This window comes from Apodemus sylvaticus, chromosome 1, assembly GCF_947179515.1.
Source record: "Apodemus sylvaticus chromosome 1, mApoSyl1.1, whole genome shotgun sequence".
Taxonomy (NCBI): Eukaryota; Metazoa; Chordata; class Mammalia; order Rodentia; family Muridae; genus Apodemus; species Apodemus sylvaticus.
The window spans coordinates 55635409-55655004 of record NC_067472.1 but is presented as its reverse complement, the minus strand read 5'-3'; the positions used below and the strand labels follow the sequence as shown (position 1 = coordinate 55655004).

Below are 19596 nucleotides of genomic sequence, written 5' to 3'. Positions count from 1 at the left end.
CTGTCATTTTCCAAAGGATTGGAAAGAGGACCCACTCCTACTTTTACGGTCACAGAACTTTGTGACCATCCAGTACCTTGAAATCAGCCCCAGCTCCCACTTCCTCACAATAGAGCCAGGTTTGAGAAATGAAGGACTCCTGGATGCCAGTTTTCAAGCTGACTGGATTTCCATGCTAAAGGAAAGATGCAAGGTCTCAGACAGAAATCACCTTCACGGATGCCATTATAAGCTGATGTCTTACCAGTATCACCTGGCCTTGTTTGGCCACCCACAACCTAAACGTTCTGGAAAACTCTCCAACGAGAACTGTGGATCATGGTAGGAACTATTTCATCAATATGTCTGAATGGAAATCCTTTTAGAACTGCACTGACTCAAAGCAGCTGCGTGCCATGCTTCTAGAAAGGTACCTCCTTTATGAGCCAAGGCCTTTGGACTACAACACACAGGGGACTTGCAGTCAGTGGGGCTTTGGTCCTCAGGCTAAAGCACTGCAAAGCGCAGGCAGGTGGAAGCAGCAGGGAAGAAACAGAAGGAAGGCTTTTCATGTTCTTGTACCTCATTCTCCACAGACTGAGATTAGGATTACAATAATTCAATGGCTGGGAGCCCACATGCAGATTATTTTTCTTTAACAAGTTTATAGCAGTGTACAGCAGTTACAGACATTTATTTCATAATAAGAAAAGTACAACCATATTTATTAAACTTGAGGTAAAGTGGGCAGGGAAAAGAGGGACAAGCACATTCTGGAATGATTTCTCAAACCAACACTCACTGGTATCCCCGACCAATGCTTGCACGCTGCCCTCCCAGCTGGCAGAGCCCTTCCTTCCCTAGGAAGAGCAGAGAGGTGGCTGCTGCTGCTGCTGACTGCTCCCCACCCCTCTATTTCTCAGGTGGCATTTGGGGACTAGGGAATTACCTCTATCACCTGTAAGTTATTCAGAGCTGACAGTTCTTTTATTAAGGAAGAAGAGGAGCAGTAAGAGTAGCTGCTTATGTGTAAGGAAGGTGGGACTGGAGGGCCAAACCCAGTGGAAGAAATCCCACTCTTGCCCCAGACTATTTATTCATAAGTTAATCATTATTTCCTAACTTAAACATAAGGGCAAAATTATAAATGGGAGCTGTATCCGAGTCCCTGAAACTGGATAGAGGACCCTAGAGAGAGATGTTTTTCTTTTTCCCCTTTTACGGTACGTGTAAAGCTCCACACAACTATGGTCTGATTAATTCTACTAATCTGATTCAATCTTTATTCTTTAGGGTTCTAAGAGATCAGCTCTTTTTTCAGTCTAACACGTCTTGTGCTTGGTACTGAGGGTAAAGGGAGAGAAGGGGAGAGAACACCAAATTAAAAAGAACAACTTGGAACCAAACTCTAGCTGACACTGAGCAAGTTCCTTCATAGCAAGTGACGATGTTATAACTGTTAGATGGTGTTTTAGTAACTGTTGCACTTCTGGCTTCCATGTGCTTATTCTGCCTTTTTTTTGGCAATTCCAGGAAGCTTTGCTTGGATCCTATCAAGGAAAGAAAAAGAAAACTGAAAATACTTATTTAATATACATTTAATATTTAAATACTTATTTAATATTCGTTTGCTTTAGGTCTGTTCCTCAGGGATGGGTGAAGTCAGGTAGGGCTCAGCTGTCTGGAACAAGCCTGAGGGCGTCTCACCACACTGCAGTTACTGCAGGGCCTGGCCCTGTTTCACTGCAGTGATCCCTGGGCCCTTCACTGGGATCCAGGATGAATCAAAGTATTGGGGGGTGGGAGGGTGTGTGTCTTGGTGTGACAATGTGAAAGCCCATGTCTTTCACTTTGTGAAGTACAAAAAAAGGAGTGTCAAAAAGGAATGACAAGTCAGCAAGACAAGATGTGTAAAAGAAGGACATGGCTGGTTGGTTCATGGTTCTCTGAACTACAGGTCTGGCAAAAGGACATCAGAGCTGCCTTTGACTCTAGTGAAGTGGTCATTTGAACCCTTGGTAATGTCAAAGCTGCTCTCCACAGAGGTGGCACCTCACAGAGGATTATACACATCAGCTAACACTTTCAACAACAAAGCAGGCCTGGTGAGCAGCACCAGGTATCTATGTATGCCTTCAAGCTGGAGCTAGTGTGAGTGCTCAATAAAGCAAACAGACAAGTCAGGTGCGGCTTCTGGCATCAACACCCATCTGCCTGACTTATGTTCAGTTTCTTCTTTTTGCTCTATGGATGGAAATCTGGGGCCATGTATGCTAAGCAAATGTTTTACCACTAAACTACATTCCTAACCCATTCATTCAGCTTCCTCTTGATAATGTGAAAAGACACTAAAATCTGGGGTGTGGAAGGTACAAAGTGAAGAGCTGAAGAAAACAGAAAAAAGGACAACATGCTAATTCAGGGCTGGGTTCATCTTGCTATAAACACTCAAAAGTAGTTCCTTGATTCACAATATCAGATAAAGAATTCAGGGTATCTTGGGGCTGGAGAGATGGCCCAGTGGTTAAGAGTACTGGCTGCTCTTCCAGAGGTCCTGAGTTCAATTCCCAGCAACCACATGGTGGCTCACAACCATCAGTAATGAGACCTGATGTTCTCTTCTGTGCATGAAAACAATATACTCATATACATTAATTACATAAAAAAAAATTTTTTTTTTTTGGTTTTTCAAGACAGGGTTTCTCTGTATAGCCCTGGCTGTCCTGGAACTCACTCTGTAGACCCGGCTGGCCTCTAACTCAGAAATCCACCTGCCTCTGCCTCCCAAGTGCTGGGATTACAGGCATGCACCACCATGCCTGACCCATAAATATCTTAAAAATATAAAAAATATTAAGATATAATAAAAATATCTTTAAAATATAAAAAAAGTCATTAAAAATATTTCATGGTATCTGATGGCACTCTAAAAAGGAAAACAGTTGTTTTTGTTTGCTGTTTTTTGAGACAGTCTCTCACTACATAGCCCTGGCTATCTTGGAAATCAGGCTGGACCTTCAACTCGACCTGCTTCTGCCTCTCAAGTACTGGGATTACAGGTGTTCACCACAATGTCGTAATCTAAGCTTTACATTATTTACTAGAAAAGACAGGAAAGATTGGATACACATGAAAATAAAAGAGGGTTAAATAAGCAAAAATATTTGACAGTCAAAGTATTTACCTTGATCATTTCTATCTTGAGAGCTAGAGGGTAGGATATTAAGTTTAAGGCCAGCCTGGACTATATAGCAAGACCCTGTCTCTAAACCAAATGAACAACCCAACAAACCAAACCAACACCACAAAACCCAAAGATGCTTCTTAACATAAGTACAACAAAACTAAGGTTTTATTCAGGAAGAAAATTAGTTACTTTTGACAGTAACATTTTATATAAGAGACTAAACAATATTGGGGAGGGTTCCACATGGGAAAAGTGACCACAGCCCCTAAGTCCACTTACTTTTCAACAATTGACTTGCTCTGATCCCGGGCAATTCCAACATAGTGGTCAATCTGCGTCTTTAAGAAAGAAAGGAAGGAAAGAAGGCTCAGCTGGGAAATAAAGGAGCTAAGAATTTTTCATTTCAAAATTTTTCATACAATATATACTTTGGTAATAGTCTCAGTTCCCCAAAAGGCACTATTCTCTTGTTTAGTGCAACTATTAAATATCCCACTATTCACTATTCCAAGAAATAAAAATGATGTACAGCTTTTCAGAAGTTACAGCTTCTGTTTTCAGATTTCAACAACACTTTAAAATAAAAATCATTTGTATCATTTGTAGAAGTAGAACTTATGTGGTATTTTCTGTAGCAACACTGAAGTACTTTCTAAGTACCAGAAACTGAGATTTAATCTGTATTCTTTGGTTGTGATATGTTGGGTCCTGGGCATTATTAATTCATCTAATAATAAAAAGCCAAAAATATTTTTGTTTATATGTATGTGCATGTGTGTGTGAGTGTGCATGTATGGAGGCAAATTTTAATACAAGGTTTCTCTTCAATTGTTCTCTACCTTGGTATTAACTAATTAATTTAATTAATTTAAAGATAAGGTCTCCTGTAACCTAAGCTGGCCTCCAGTTTACTATATTAATAAGGATGATCCATGAACTTCTGATCTTCCTGACTCACCTCTGACATATTGTGTAAGTGTGCACCGCTATACACAATTTATGTGGTACTAGGGCTCGAAACTCAGCCTTACACATACTAGGCAAGCACCTTCACAACGAATCTACATCCCCAGTCATCTGCTTTATTTTTTGAGACGGTTCAGTTCCTCCCTGAACCCATCGATCACTGATTTGGTTACAAAGGTGTACACTTAACACCAGGTGTTTTTATGTGGGTGCCCGAGAGAAGAACTCAGGTTCTCATGCTTGTGTGACAAACATGTTACCAACTGAGCTAGCTCCCCAGCTCTCCCAAAAGGTCTTCAGATGGATAGCTAAGCTACTTGGTCCACAATGGAAACACCTGCTCCCACTAACATATTCTTGGAAGTGCAGTTTAGATTTTAGAAGCTTAGCTTTACTATAAAGCATCTTTTTTACCTTCCTTTTTTGGAATGGATAATTCATCCCTCTGACACAGAACATCTATCTAGGCCTCTTGCTATCAGTTTTTTACTTTCCTTAAAATGAACTGAAGCCAGTCACACAGTACTCAGCAGATTTGTGATGGAAAAATGCCTACCTTATACTTCTCATAGACAATTGGGACGCTGAAAACAAGCAGCTCGGCTGAAAGACAGAACAGCAAGTGCAATGTGAGACTCAAGCAGCTTAGACATGTCTTCATGAAGTACAGAGAAACAATCAAAGAGAAAAAGAGGAGCTCTCTAAGCTGAGGATGGTTAGGAGAGAGCAGATAAGGGCAGTACGGGGAAAACCCCTAACTGGCTATTTTCTTTGTATGATAGGTGTTAACTTCTAAACTACAAAAGTGGTTTCTAAAAGCAAGGTTGCGTAGCCGGGTGGTGGTGGCACATGCCTGTAATCCCAGCACTTGGGAGGCAGAAGCAGGCAGATTTCTGAGTTCGAGGCCAGCCTGGTCTACAGAGTGAGCTCCAGGACAGCCAGGGATATACAGAGAAACCCTGTCTCGAAAAAAAAAACAAAAATCAAAAAACAAAAACAAAAACAACAACAACAATAACAAAAAAAAACCAAAAAATGAAAGCAAGGTTGCCATATTTAAGCCAAATTTAAACAGTGCTTTTTACTCACAGTTGCTTTGAAATCCTTTGTGAAATCATTTAATAAACTCTGAGCCACAAGTCCAGGCTACTCTAATATCTAGCACACTCTCTATAGATACCACAGGCTGGTCACGCTCTTTAGGCAAGTTCTCTAGCCCTGGTCTAAGTTTTTTGTTTTTTGGTTTTTTTTTTTTTTTGGTTTTTTGGATTTTGTTTTTTTTCGAGACAGGGTTTCTCTATATAGCCCTGGCTGTCCTGGAACTCACTCTGTAGACCAGGCTGGCCTCGAACTCAGAAATCTGCCTGCCTCTGCCTCCCAGAGTGCTGGGATTACAGGCGTGCGCAACCACTGCCCGGCTTTTTTGTTTATTTGTTTTATTGATGGTCTTCCATGTCTTCAGTGGGCCCAGAACATACTATGAAGCTTAACATAATGCTGACTTCTTGAACTTCCTGTTTCCGTCTACCTAGCATTGCTGTTATAGTTGTGCACCATCATGCCTGGCTGCCCTGGCCTTTTTTTTTTTTTTTTTCCCCTTCAGGGTCTTATTAAGTTATGCAGGCTGGCCTTGAAGGTTTGAGTCTCCTGCCTCAGTTTCTTAAACAGCTTTGATTATAGGTCTGAATCATCTGGTTCAGCATTTACACAGTCTTACACGTCTTTAAAGAAATAAGCAAATAGACACACTTCCTGGTCACCTTACCGAGAATCAGAAGAGTAATTCCATTAAAAACAGCACCAACGTAGGTCATCAGCCACATGAAGACAGCCAGCTGTGAAGGCCAATGTCAGAGGGTTAAATAAATAAGAATAAAGAGACCCCTGAGTTCAAGCTAATTAGGTTTGCATCAACGCAGTGGTTTATGACACAGATCCCCCATGTGCACTTACAGTTAGAAAACTCACTGTTCTGGAGTCCATAAAGGGACTAGTACTTACAGGGTGATGAGCGGATGACTGCTGGTCCAATGCTGCTCTCCAGAGAGAGGGGGCAGCTTTCTCATTGAGAGCTATCTTCTTTTTTTACAGGTTTTTTTCCTGATAAAACCCTATATGCCTTATTTTACCTCTAAATTAAAGCCCAGCAACTAACCTTCAAGGAGTCAACCAAATCTTCTACCAGAAAAAGACGAATAATGAGTTTGAGGGCCTTGTTGACATGCACCATTGCGGCATTCATGTAGTTGTGGAAAGCTTCTGAAGACAGTGTAATGTCCACATCCAAGTAGGCCCTTCCGAGGAAGAAAAAACAGTCACACATGTGACACAAGGGGAAATTCTTCAACAGCACAGTGGTATTTTAGTGTGAAATCAGCATTCTAGAAATCTGTAGGGGACACAGCTGTCCTTTACTTGATAAAAGCTAATATGCCAGTTATCTATGAATTGTAAGGTTTTCATGTATAATGAAGATCTATCTGGTGTGGACATATCAAAATACACTCTATAGGAATGTAGATCAGAAAGCAGAGGACTTGCCTAGCATGCATGAGATACTGGTTCAATCTCCAGCATTATAAAACAAACAAGTAAAAACCAAAAATTCATTTGTATGTGTTTGTGTGCATATGCATGTAGATTTCAGAGAACAACCACAGGTGTCATTTCTCTGGCTCTGTCTTTCTGTCTGTCTGTCTCTTTCTTTCTAAAAGTTTCCTATTGACCTGGAATTCACTAAAAGCAGGCTGTCTTTCTCCTTCCTTTCCTTCCTTCCCTCCCTCCCTCCCTCCCTCCCTCCCTCCCTCCCTCCCTCCCTCCCTCCCTCCCTTCCTTCCTTCCTTCCTTCCTTCCTTCCTTCCTTCCTTCCTTCCTTCCTTCCTTCCTTCCTTCTTTCTCTTCCCTTCCTAAAACAGTTTTCTACTGACCTGGAATTCATTTAAAAGCAGGCTAACCTGGCTGGCTATTAAGTTCTAGGGACCTGCCTATCTCCTCCTTTCCAGAGCACTATTCTAGCTTTCCAAATACACTGTTTTATTTTTAATGCATGTACATGTATATGTACATGTGTATGTGTATAGTGGTTTGAGTGAAAATGACCTCACAGGCTCACAGGGAGTGGTACTATTAGGAAATGTGGCCTTGTGGGAAACGTGTCACTAGGGGTGTGCTTTGAGGTTTCAGGAGCTCAAGCCAGGCCCAGTAGTTCATATTGTCTCTTTTTGCTGTCTGCTGATCCAGATATAGGACTCTCAGCTCCTACACCAGTACTATGTCTGCCTGTACACTGCCACACTTCCCACCATAATAACAGACTAAACTGTACTAAATTCTGGACTGTAATGGACTAAAACCTCTGAACTTTAAGTTAGCCCCAATTAAATGTTTTCCTTTATAAAAGTTGCTGTGGTCATGTTGTCTCTTCTCAGCAATAGAACATTGTCTAAAACAGCGGGCGTACACCATGGTGTGCACATGTAGAGGTCAGAGGACAATTTGTGGCAGCTGGTTCTTTCCTTCCACCATGTGGGTCCATAGGACTCAACTCGGGCTGTCAAGCTTGGAGTAAATACCTTCACCTGCTGAGCATCTTGCTGGCTAAGACTTGTCTTAGGAAGTTCTAGAACATCCAACACTACATAGAGACCTTGGGTCAAGCAATCACCATCAAAACAAAAACTAAAAAAAAGAAGGCTGAGACTATAGCTCAATAATAGAGCAACTTACCTTGTATGTGCAAGGTCCTGGGCTCAATCCCCAAGCTAGGGGGCAGGGGGCATAGTTTAGAAAAGCAAAGACTGGGGAGGGTAGAGATCATGAATATGTTAAGGCTGTAAACTACACAACACACTGTGTTTTCAGAGGTTGAGATTAAAAAAAAAAGGGTGGGGTGGGGGAGGAAGGGTTCAGGCAGGCGAAGGGTCTCAACTGCACAGCCTCTAGAACTTACTGTGCAGACGAGGCTGGCCTGACCTTAGAGAGCTTGCCTGCCTTGGCCTCCCGAATGCTGGGATGCTGGCATGTGTCACCATGCCTGGCATCCTTGTTCTGAGGGTGACCCTGTGCTCATAACCTGTTCATTCACATAGGAGCTACTGAGCATCTCCTGCTTATCAGGTTTGAAGACATCTTGAGGAGTTCAAACTCTTGGAAGAGCAGACAAGTAAGAGGCATGCGTGGGTCTTCCAGTTTATAAATATAAAGGTTTTAAACGAGTTGTTTCCAGGTATGGAAGCAGAGACAGGTCAGCCTCTGAGTTTGAGGCCAGCCTTATAAAATCGTGAGCTCTTTTCCTCCTCCTCCTCCTCTTTTTTTTTTTTTTGAGACAGGGTTTCTTTGTGTAGCCCTGGCTGTCCTGGAACTCACTCTGTAGACCAGGCTGGCCGCAAACTCAGAAATCCGCCTGCCTCTGCCTCCAGTGAATTCTATGCTAGCTAGGGAGACACTGAGATCTTCTCCCACCAAAACAAAACCCTAGATGTTGGGATTAATATGATTTATCAAAAACATTTTATAAACTCACAGAAATGACACAGAAGAGGGATATTATTAAGATATCTGAGCTTGTAAAATTTAGTTATCCCTTCTATTTCTATCAACAGAAAGTACAAGCTCTAGAAAGGAGCTAATGGCTATTCTAGAGAGGTCACAGCAGGGGCTCTTTCTCTGAGACAAAGGATTTTTTATGGGCAAAGAATTTCAATAGCACAAGCATGAGGAAGCATTTATTAAAGTCACAGTACAACCAGAAAGGTATATTTGCCTCTAGATTAGAACGGGAGAGATAGTTCAGTAGTTAAGAGCACTGGTTGCCCTTTCAGAAGATCTGAGTTCAATTCCCAGCAACCACAGGGCAGCTCATAACCTGTACTCTAGTTCCAGGGGACCAGATGCACTCTTTTGGCCTGCACGGGCACCACACACATATGTTGTACAGACATACATACAGGCATAATATACATATATACATATACATACATACATATATATATTATATATGTTTAAAGGTTAAAAATAACTGCTTTCTACACGCAGGGAAACTACACTAGAGCTAAAGAAATAAAACTTGGAACAAACAGAATAACCCCCTGGTTCTAGAACTTGGAGTTGAAAGCTGTTTCTAGCTGTTACTAGGGTTGAAACATGGATACAGTAGCTGACTGAGGGCTGTGTGGGCAGGCTATCCTGTGCCCTGTTCTGGATTTATAGCTCTCTTTAGCCTTAAGTGTGAGACTCTAGTCAGTTAAGAGTCTCAGATACTAACCTGATTACTTCTTAGGGTGATGGCAGGGTATTTAGGGACTATTTCTGCCATCTATCAGCTGTAAGAGACAGGTCAGACCTTCAAACACTCGCAATCTCAGCAAACTTACTTGAATGGATGTCCTTCTTCTGACTTCTGTACAGCTTGAATGACAGACTTATAGACTCTGAAGCTGATGGTGACAGAGAGAAGAGCCAGGATGAGGTAAGAGACCACACTGATAACACTGAAGGCTGCCAGAGAGAGCAGCATGATCAGTGTGGTGCCGAAGACGAGCCCAGTCTTCTTCACATCTCGCCAGAAAATCAGGTCGTGCACTGCCGAGAGAGGGAATAGAAGTTAGAGAACTCAGGACCACCCTGGCTGTGCTGTGCTTTACTGACTGAGTCATCTATCTCCCTAGTATCTGGACACCTTTTTATTTTTGGTTTTGTTATTATGGGTTATTTTTTGTAGCCCAACATTGAACTCTTGATGTCCTATGAGCCGGGATTATAGGCCTGTGACACATATCTTATAGTTTTTATTCTTAAGACAGGGTCTTGCTAAATTGCCTAGACTGGCTTTATAAAAATGGACAAGGCCTTTAGAGTTGGACAGATGAGTCTGAGACTTGGTTATTTCTACCTATGCTACTGTTCACTGTTCTAAGTCATTCTCCATCGTAAAGTGAAGAAAATGGTACCATCTCCCTAAAGCTGTTTCAAGTCCAATGCAGGTAGAGTGCATTATTATCTAGATGCAACAAACATGTGATTTACTAAGAAGATGTTTTGAGATTCCTGATGAGAAACTGAGTTCCAGGTAGTGGTTTTGCAAATCAGGGAGAAAACAGGGTGCCACTCAGGAGCATATGACTGAACTGAGACTATACAGGAAAACTGAACAGAAGCAGATCTATGTAAAAGGGCCAGTTCTTAGCAGGGCAATTCATACATACAGTCAAGTGTTCAGACACATACCTATGTCAAGTTCAGAGGCCTATAAGTGTAGTTTCAATATAGAATGCAGAGGTTTCATGTCACCAACCAATCAAACAAACTGATTATATGTACCCCTGGATATGACAAATATGAGGACATAATACTGCTTCTATGGAATTCTAGCCCCAAACACATACCTTTTTAAAAAGAGAAAATAACTAAACAAACTCAGCTGGAGAAATATTTTACATAATAATTCACTCTCTAGACCAGGCTGGCCTTGAATTCAGAAATCCGCCTGCCTCTGCCTCCCAAGTGCTGAGATTACAGGTGTGCACCACCGCCCGGCAACTGATTTATATTCTTAAAACTACCAGTGTAAAAAAAAAAAAAAAAAAAAACAACAAAAAAAAAAAACGGTGTAGGGCTAGAGAGATGGCTCAATGGTTAAGAGCATTGATCCGAAGTTCAATTCCCAGCAACCACATGGTGGCTTACAACCATCTGTAATGGGATCCAGTAAGTGTCTGACAGTGACAATGTACTCATATACATAAATCTTTAAAAAACAAACAAACAAAAACCAGTATAAACAACAGGGGACTGGAGAGATGGCTCAGCAGTTCCAGAAGACCTGAGTTTAGTTCCTGGTATCCACAGATTGGCTCACAACTGTCTGTAACTCTAGTTCCAGGGGAGTAACAGACCTCTTTTGGCCTGCATAGGCACCAGAGACACACATGGTGTGCACATACATTCATATTTATAGGAAAACACTTATATAAATAAAATTAATAAATCTAAAAGTTTTTACAGAGAAAGAAAATAGATTTCTACATTTGCACAAGTTGAAAAAGACCACTGTGTCCTCATGGACTTTACTACCATCTGCTGGAAAGTTGTTATACAAGATAGCCAGACATACAATTCACATGTGACTAGTGCCCCCTAGAGGCATGCAGAATATAAACTGCGTAACTACAGAAAAGCCCTAGGCTCAACTAGTGGAATTTGGGGCCTAAGTTAGAAAAAGGGCATTAGGGAATGGCAGATAAAAGGCAACAATATTGTCCTATATCTCAATCCTTACAGCTTTTTCCTTTGCTTCATTCAGGCCTTGGCCTGCAGTTACTTCCTCCTCTACACTCTGTATCCCATCACTTTGTATGACCTTACAGCTTCGTTTCTTCTAGGAGCAACACCACCTAGATTTTGATCAGATTCATACTCTATTCTGATTTATAATAGAATAGGCTCTTCAAATCTGTGACAGGCCAACCTTATAACCCAGAGCCAGTGCGACTACAACTTCCCTTCTTTTCCTGATATTGCTCCTCAACATGGAAATTTGCCAAGCATATTCAGTACAGAGCACACACACACACTCACACACATAAAAAGGGTGTGTGTGTGTCAAAGCATTTGGAAACTTTTACCTCTGATTCTCTGGTAGAGTTAGGAGAAAGATGTGACTAACAGGGCAGCTGTCAAAGTTTAATGTGAAACCTTTAGAATGGGTGCTCAAACTAGCAAGAAGCCACAGTAGTTATGTTTCCATAATCCTTTTGGGGGTGGACAGAAACGGATTAGTCTGTTCCCACTGCCAGTACCGCTTTTAAAACAGCAAATTAGGTAGGCGTGGTGGTGTACAGCTGCAATCTCAGACTCTCAGAGGTGGAGGCAGGAGGGTCAGTAGTTCAAGGTTATCTCTACTTCCTGAGCCAGCTGGGATTAGATGTGCACACCAAATTGCCTGGAATATGTGGTGCTAGGGAGGGCTATGTTTCCTTTCCCACTTTTTCACTTTTTAATTCTGAAGTTGACTTTGGGTTTCTGACTACCCTGCTAACTCAACTTCTTGAATAGATGTGATTACAAAACCTGTGTCACTAGGGATAGATAGCTCTTTCAATGAATGGAAAGGGAGACAAGAGGGGCTAACAGATTAAACTGATCAAAATATATTACATACATGTGTAAAATGTCACAACAGAATTCACCATTTGCCCACTCTTTTAGGTGATAATGTACAAACAGATTCTGAAGTTTGGGTTTGCAATCTTTGCCACTTGACTGGGACAAGAAGAACTTGTGCATGTTGGATTCTCACTGTAAGATGTAATCAGGACCTTACAGGGATGTGCAGCACTGGCTGGGTGAGTGTGGAAGCACCAGAGCACTGTTGAGCAGGCAGACAGAGCCTAATGCTGTCATTACTCATTCAATGCTGGTCTCAGGACACAGTTACAATGGAACACTGATAACAGAAGCTTGTTACAGAGCAATAAAGACTTGTCTTTTTTGCATTGTTGCTAACAGGATATATAATTAAAGATTGGGGGATAGAAAGGAGCTTTCTACTAAATTTCTTTAAAAAATATGTATTTAGCTGGGCAGTGGTGGCGCACGCCTGTAATCCCAGCACTCTGGGAGGCAGAGGCGGATTTCTGAGTTTGAGGCCAGCCTGGTCTACAGAGTGAGTTCCAGGACAGCCAGTGCTATACAGAAAAACCCTGTCTTCAAAAAACCAAATCCAAAAACCCAAAACCCACCCCCCCAAAAAAATATTTAGAGCCAGTTGTAGTGGCATACATTGTTAATCCCAGCACTTGGGAGACAGAAGCAGGCAGATCTCTTGAGTCCATGACCAACCTGGTCTACACAGAGAAACCTTGTCTTAAAAACCAAAGGAATTATTTATTTAAAGACTTTATTATTTTTATTTCATGTTTAATTTGTGTTCCATATATTCTGTTTATGCAGTTTTCATAGAGGCCAGAAGAGGACATTAGATCTCATAAAACTGTATGGTTTTTAGTGGCCATGGGGGTGCTGGGAATTGATCCTCTGTTCTTTGGAAGAGTAGCCAGTGCTCTTAACCACTGAGCCATCTCTCTAGTCTCATTATTTTTCTAGGTTTCCAATTCAAAATCTTTGTATTTACTAAGAACTTTTATGTTGATGGTGAATTACAAGCTATTCTTGCCAAAGTCTTCTACAATGTGGCTGTGATGGCTGTTCTTGGTTGTCAACTTGACAACATCTGGGATTAACTAAAACCCAAGTGGCTGGGTACACCTTGAGGGATTTTTTTTTTTTTTTTTCATTTGAAGTGAGAAGATACCCTTTTAATCCAGATCTTTTGTTTGTTTGTTTTGTCTTGTTTTTCTGGACAGGGTTTCTTCACTGTAGTTCTGGTTGTCTTAAAACTCACTCTAGACCAGGCTGGCTTTGAACTCACAGGATCTACCTGCTTCAGCCTCCTGAGTTCCAGATCTTTTGAGATGGGAAGATCTACCTTTCATTTGAGCCACACCTACTGGCAGCCTACACAAAGGGCACAGAAGACGGAAGCTTTTGTTCTTAGCCTGCTTGGTCTCGCTGGCAAGTCTATTCCTTTACTGATATTAGAGCCTACTTCTTTGAGATCCAGATGAATACTGAAGACCAGCTAAGATGTAAACTCATGGTCTGAACAACTACTGGATTCTTGAACCTTTAGTTGGTAGACTGCTATTGTTAGACTAGATGGACTACAGCAGTTAAACCACTCTAATAAATCCCATATATATGTATATATACACACATATATTTTTCCATTCTGTAAGTTGTTTTTCTAGAGAATCCTAATAGAGTGGCCACACTTAACATTTTTTAAATTTAAGCTTTAAAAAAGATGCTTACATGCAAAAACGGGCTAATTTAAAAATCTTGAGAAGTTACTACTGCTTCAGAAAATTCATTATAAACAAAAAGCCAATGGGGCTGGAGAGATGGCTCAGTGGTTAAGAATGACTGTGATTCTTCTGAGGGACCAGAGTTTGAGTCTCAGTACCCACATCAGACAATTCAAAACTGCCTGTATCTCCAGCTTCAGAGGATCTGATGCCTTCTTCTGGCCTCTACAGGGACTTATACACACATAGTAGATACAAATACAAATGAAAGGCTAAAACAAACTACTACAGTAGCTTGTGCCAAAACATTTATCTCGTGCAATATACAACTTAAAAAAAAGCATTAGCACAGGAAATAGGCCAGATAACATCTTTAAGTGATTTCCAACAATGAGGCTGTAGCTTCAGTTATATTGATATGTACACAACAATATGACTTATTGTATGACAGTATGACTTAATGTAGGATATATGCTAAAGTGTCACACTCATCTCTGAGATGAAAACAACTAAAACCTAGATCTCATTGTAATTCACGTACTGTGCATGCTACTTCAGAACAGCAGGAGCCTTGAGTTCCTCTTTCTATGTGAACTCCCTTTTCAGGACATTGCCCTACTGCTGCTGCACGACAAAAAGAAAACATACTAAGAATAGCCCAGGTAAGTGTGCTTACAGAAACCTATGCTCAGTCTTCAGCCAAATCCAGGGAGCAATGAGGGAACATTTTATATTCCTGTTTTTTAAAAAATATAACATGTATTTATTTATTTATTGATTGATTGATTGTGTGTTGTATGTATAGGTATACATTTATAAGCATGTCATTTTATATTCCTGTTTTTTTTTAAAAGATTTATTTATTTATTATATGTAAGTACACTGTAGCTGTCTTCAGACACCCCAGAAGAGGGTGTCAGATCTCATTACGGATGGTTATGAGTGGGTGCTGGGATTTGAACTCAGGACCTTCGGAAAAGCAGTCAGTGCTCTTAACCGCTGAGCCATCCCTCCAGCCCCTATTCCTGTTTTTTTTTTTAAACTAACATTTATTCATTGATTGATTGATTGATTGTGTGTGCATGCCTGCGTGTGTTGTATGTATGGGTGTACATACCAAGCACTTTCAAGAGTTCGTGCTTATTAGAAGCTGATTCCCCCATTTCTGCCTTCACTAGTGATTTTAATATAGGTTAAATAATAACAGGGCCTCTATTCTCCCTACTGTTCAGCTTCCCGGGGCTTGTTTCCAAAATCTTGGTATTTGTATTTCTCAGGTAAAATGAGATTGATTGATTTTTGGTGTTTTTGAGACAGGGTTTCTCTATATAGCCCTGGCTGTCCTGGAATTCACTCTGTAGATCAGGCTGGCCTTGAACTCAGAAATCTGCCTGCCTCTGCCTCCCAGAGTGCTGGGATAAAGGCATGTGCTACCACTGCCCAGCTAAAATGAGATTTATGTTCCAATTGTGCAGATTGTTTTTAAAGCCAACAGACCACAAGTAAGTCCTGAGAACCAGGCCAACCTGACTTGAAAAACAAGGCTTTCTGAAACTGGCAGCCCATGATGATGTTAAAAATGTAACAATGTGTTTATTCTAAATGTTAGTCTGGAAAGTTTCAGAAGTTTCACTTAGCTTTGCTTGCTTGCAAAGGTCATGAAATACCTATGTAAGAATCTCCCAGACCAGGCCAGTAGTGGTGCGCACCTTTAATCCCAGCACTCGGGAGGCAGAGACAGGCGGATTTCTGAGTTTGAGGCCAGCCAAAAGAGTCTCCCTACTGTAGCTGGGAATCACTTGCTCACTTCTGATCCCAAGGAGAGCAGGTGGCCTGGCCATTACTGAAAATTCTTGCCTTGCTCATTTTGATCTTTGTTGGAAATACAGAATTTTAAAATCGGGGGAAAACCCTCAAGAAACCAATACAAAATCAATATAGTGGCATATAAAAGTAAAATATCTAAATATATAATTATATATTACTTTTATTTATTTTTTATTTTTAATTTTTTTTTTTTTTGTTTTTCGAGACAGGGTTTCTCTGTGTAGCCCCGGCTGTCCTGGAACTCACTCTGTAGAACAGGCTGGCCTCGAACTCAGAAATCCGCCTGCCTCTGCCTCCCAAGTGCTGGGATTACAGGCGTGCGCCACCACTGCCCGGCTATTTTTTACTTTGTATTTTTTTGTTTTTTGGTTTTTTTTTTGAGACAGGGATTCTCTGTATAGCCCTGGCTGTCCTGGAACTCACTCTGTAGACCAGGCTGGCCTCAGAAATCCACCTGCCTCTGCCTCCCGGCAGGCTGGGATTATGTATTACTTTTAATATCACTATAACATGTAAACATGAGTAGCTTGCTTTTTATAGTATCTCTGTTCAGAATGTGTCAACATCACATTAGGATGTGCATTTGTGATTGATGTGGAAAGAAACCATACCCTGCATTTCTTAGGGTCTTTTCAAGTTAACTGTGCTTAGTATCAGACAACAGAATTAAAAAATGTCATCAAAATAAGTGAAGCTGGAAAGTGGGAATTACAGTATCCCAAACATATCTGACCATCCTCACTCAGTCCTCTTTATAGCTGCCGAGAATCAGCAAAAACACTTTTTAGAAGATTTTCATGCTCTGGAAAGATGGCTCAGCAGTTAAGAGCATTGACTGCTCTTCCAAAGGTCCTGAGTTCAATTCCCAGCAATTACATGGTGGCTCACAACCATCTGTAATGGGATCTGATGCCCTCTTCTGTTGTATTTGAAGATAGTTACAGTGCACTCATATAAATAAGAAATAAATAATTCTTTAAAAAAATATCATGGGGAACAGGTGGAGGGAAGAGGGCTTATGGGACTTATGGGGAGGGAGGAAACTGGGGAAGGGAAAATCATATGGAATGTAAACAAAAAATATAGAAAATAAAAAAATTTCAGTTACATATTTACATAGTAAAACAGGTTTGGTCAGACAAAGTAAAAATAGCCAAGATTTAAAATGTAAAAACAAGGATAAGAATACTATAAAAGGTTAATTAAAATAAATTTAAAGGATAACTTGTTCGAGTCATTCGAACAAAGCAGAAGGTGGATGGTGATAGTTGCATTCGTTCTGAAGCCCCCAGCTGTGTTCTCTCCCTTGTCCTCACTCCCTTCTTGTAAAACAAGCATTTACAACGTGATGCCTGCTCCCCTTTAAAAGGCTCAGCATTTTTGCATTCTCATTTTTGCATTCTAGTGATTTTGCTCATCACTAATGCATTCTAGTCCATTTTTTAACACTAGGTCAGAACTGCCAAACAGGGTCACAAAACTTCATTCTGTCCAACGCATTGATCTGTTTTAGACTGATATCAGAACAGTTCTAAGACAGGACTTACAAGAGAGCAACACTCACAATCACCATTGTCCTCCCTCTCAGCTCTACAAAGCCTTTCCCCTCTTGCCCACAGGGATCATCAGAGCCTGCCTGGCTCAGTGTTCTAAGTGTTGCCCAAGTGTCTTCCTGTTTTGAAAGGCTGCCTCATGAGAAGCATCCTATTCATTCACTCCTTCATCTTCTGGTCCCATGTAAGGATGAGCTATCATATAAGCTAACAGTTTTGGTTGTCATATTACAGCTGCTTTGGGTACTTTATGTCAATACTGTGTACCTGGCAGGATCCATACTCGTCTTCTGGTCAATAACTTTGGGTCTTTCTGCTGGTAGGACATCACCTTCCCTGCCGCAAGTGCTTTCTCTACTCTGCTGACTTGGCTGCTCAGCGGCAGGCAGCAACCAGCTGCTTCCGATTTTAACTTCCTTTCTTATAAAGTTAACGCTGGATTTTATGACCAAGATCTGCTTTGCAGCAATCGACTCATAATGCCTCTCCTACAAGTTAACTACTACTTCCTCAGGAGGTGGCGTATGGCTGCTTTGTGTATGTGTATGTCTCACTCTCAGGCCGTCACTTATGAGTAGGTACACAAACTGTATTTAAGTGCTCACCTCGCGGGCACGCCCTAAAACACTTGAGTCCTGCACTGCTTCCTCCGGCCTGCATTGGGTTCCCTTCCTTGCGGAGCAGCCCGAAGCACTGCGTCCAGCAGCAGTTACCCATCGCATGCGGCCCAGGTACCAGCAGCTGCATCTGTCCGCTCTGGAGAGCCCCGCCAAGGTGGCCGTTATTGCAGTGGCCTAAAGGAGCCGCGCGAGCAGCAGGAACATAGCGCGGTGGCTCTAGGGAGCAACTCCAGGAGCCCGGGCCTGGTCCGAGGCCCCCACTTTATTTTTATTATTATTGAAAACAAAGGTTTTCTACTTCTTGCTAGCGAGATTTAAGGAGGCCAGCTGCAGTACCCATAATATACCGAAAGAGGGAGCTTAATGGCATTCTCAAAAGAAAGAAGCTGCCAGTTCCTCAAATTCAGTCAAGAGAAGCAGCGTCCCTTTACTGACTTCCTTATCAATGCTTTATTACCAAATTTAGGCAGAGTTCGATTTTATTTTAAGCTCAGAAATCCTCAAGAATCAACAGAATTTAACCTGCTCTCCCAAGCATGGTTCTTTGTGTAGCCCTGGCTTTCCTGGTACTCAGAGATTTGCCTGCCTCTGCCTCCTCAGTCGGAGGATTAAAGGCATGTGCTACCACGTGGAGCTTCTCCCAAGCATTCTTAAGGGTAGAAAATGATTGTTCTGAAAAAGGAAGGAGCCGGAAGGTGGTGGCGCACGCCTGTAATCCCAGCACTTGGGAGGCAGAGGCAGGCGGATTTCTGAGTTCGAGGCCAGGTCTACAGAGTGAGTTCCAGGCCAGCCAGGGCTACACAGAGAAACCCTGTCTTGAAGAAAAAGGAAAAAAAAAGTAATGGAATTGACAAAACTCCAGCTTTAATTTTATTTTTAAAGAGCAATTCAGGATGGACACAGGTTTTATTTTCTTTGCATAAGTCTTTTGTTTTCATCTCCTAATACTCAATTACATCGAATTAAATTTAGGTGTGGGAAAGTCAGGCTGGCTGGTTGATTTGTTTAGAGTAGGGTTTCCATTTGTAGCATAGGTTGGCCACCAAGTAATGATCTTTCTCAGGTTCCCGAGTGCTAGGATCACGGTCTTTTGTCATCTGATTGGCTAAAGATAGGCTTTTTTACTACAAAAGGGAAAAAATGCTCATTAATAAAGAGAAATGCTTGCTGACAGGGTAAGCTTCTTCCAAATTTAACTTCCTTTCTTATAAACTTAACTCTGGATTTTCTGACCAAGATCTGTTTTGCAGCAATGGGTAAAGCCTTGCAGATGGGTTTTCCAGTAAATGGGTAAAGACTTCCTTGCTAAGCATGCTAAGGCCCCAAGTCCCATCACTAGCACTGCTAAATTAAATAAAAGGTGATAGGGACAAAAAAGTTCAGTCTCAAAAAAATTTTTACTAAAAGAATATGATGAAGGCATTTCCCCATTGGATTAAGTTTTCATCATTTTTTAAAATGTGCACTGTTTTCATGAAATTCAACGACTTTTTAAGTTGCAGAAGATACTAGGTATCTGTAAATTCAGATCCCAAATCTGTGAGTGCTGATACGGCTCGTCTTCTCTCCCAGGTATTTACCGTTAACTCAGCACACACTCC

The 19596-nt window shown here is 41.4% G+C and overlaps 1 protein-coding gene across 2 annotated transcripts in view; it reads right to left on the bottom strand.

Annotated features, from left to right (window-relative positions):
• Positions 1 to 267: 267 nt before the first annotated feature.
• The window catches only part of Rtn3 (reticulon 3), a 57580-nt gene continuing 38251 nt past the window's right edge, over positions 268 to 19596 (bottom strand). The window contains exons 1-7 of one of the 2 annotated variants that reach the window (XM_052190982.1): positions 17643 to 17718; positions 9505 to 9712; positions 6288 to 6426; positions 5898 to 5967; positions 4689 to 4735; positions 3446 to 3504; positions 268 to 1529 (exon numbers count right to left, since the gene is read on the bottom strand). In XM_052190982.1, coding sequence (XP_052046942.1) covers positions 1484 to 1529; positions 3446 to 3504; positions 4689 to 4735; positions 5898 to 5967; positions 6288 to 6426; positions 9505 to 9712; positions 17643 to 17703 — 630 coding nt within the window. In that variant the 5' untranslated portion in view covers positions 17704 to 17718 and the 3' untranslated portion in view covers positions 268 to 1483. Of the gene's footprint in view, positions 1530 to 3445; positions 3505 to 4688; positions 4736 to 5897; positions 5968 to 6287; positions 6427 to 9504; positions 9713 to 17642; positions 17719 to 19596 lie in introns of those variants that run through there. The other variant, XM_052190992.1, reaches the window with a different exon arrangement.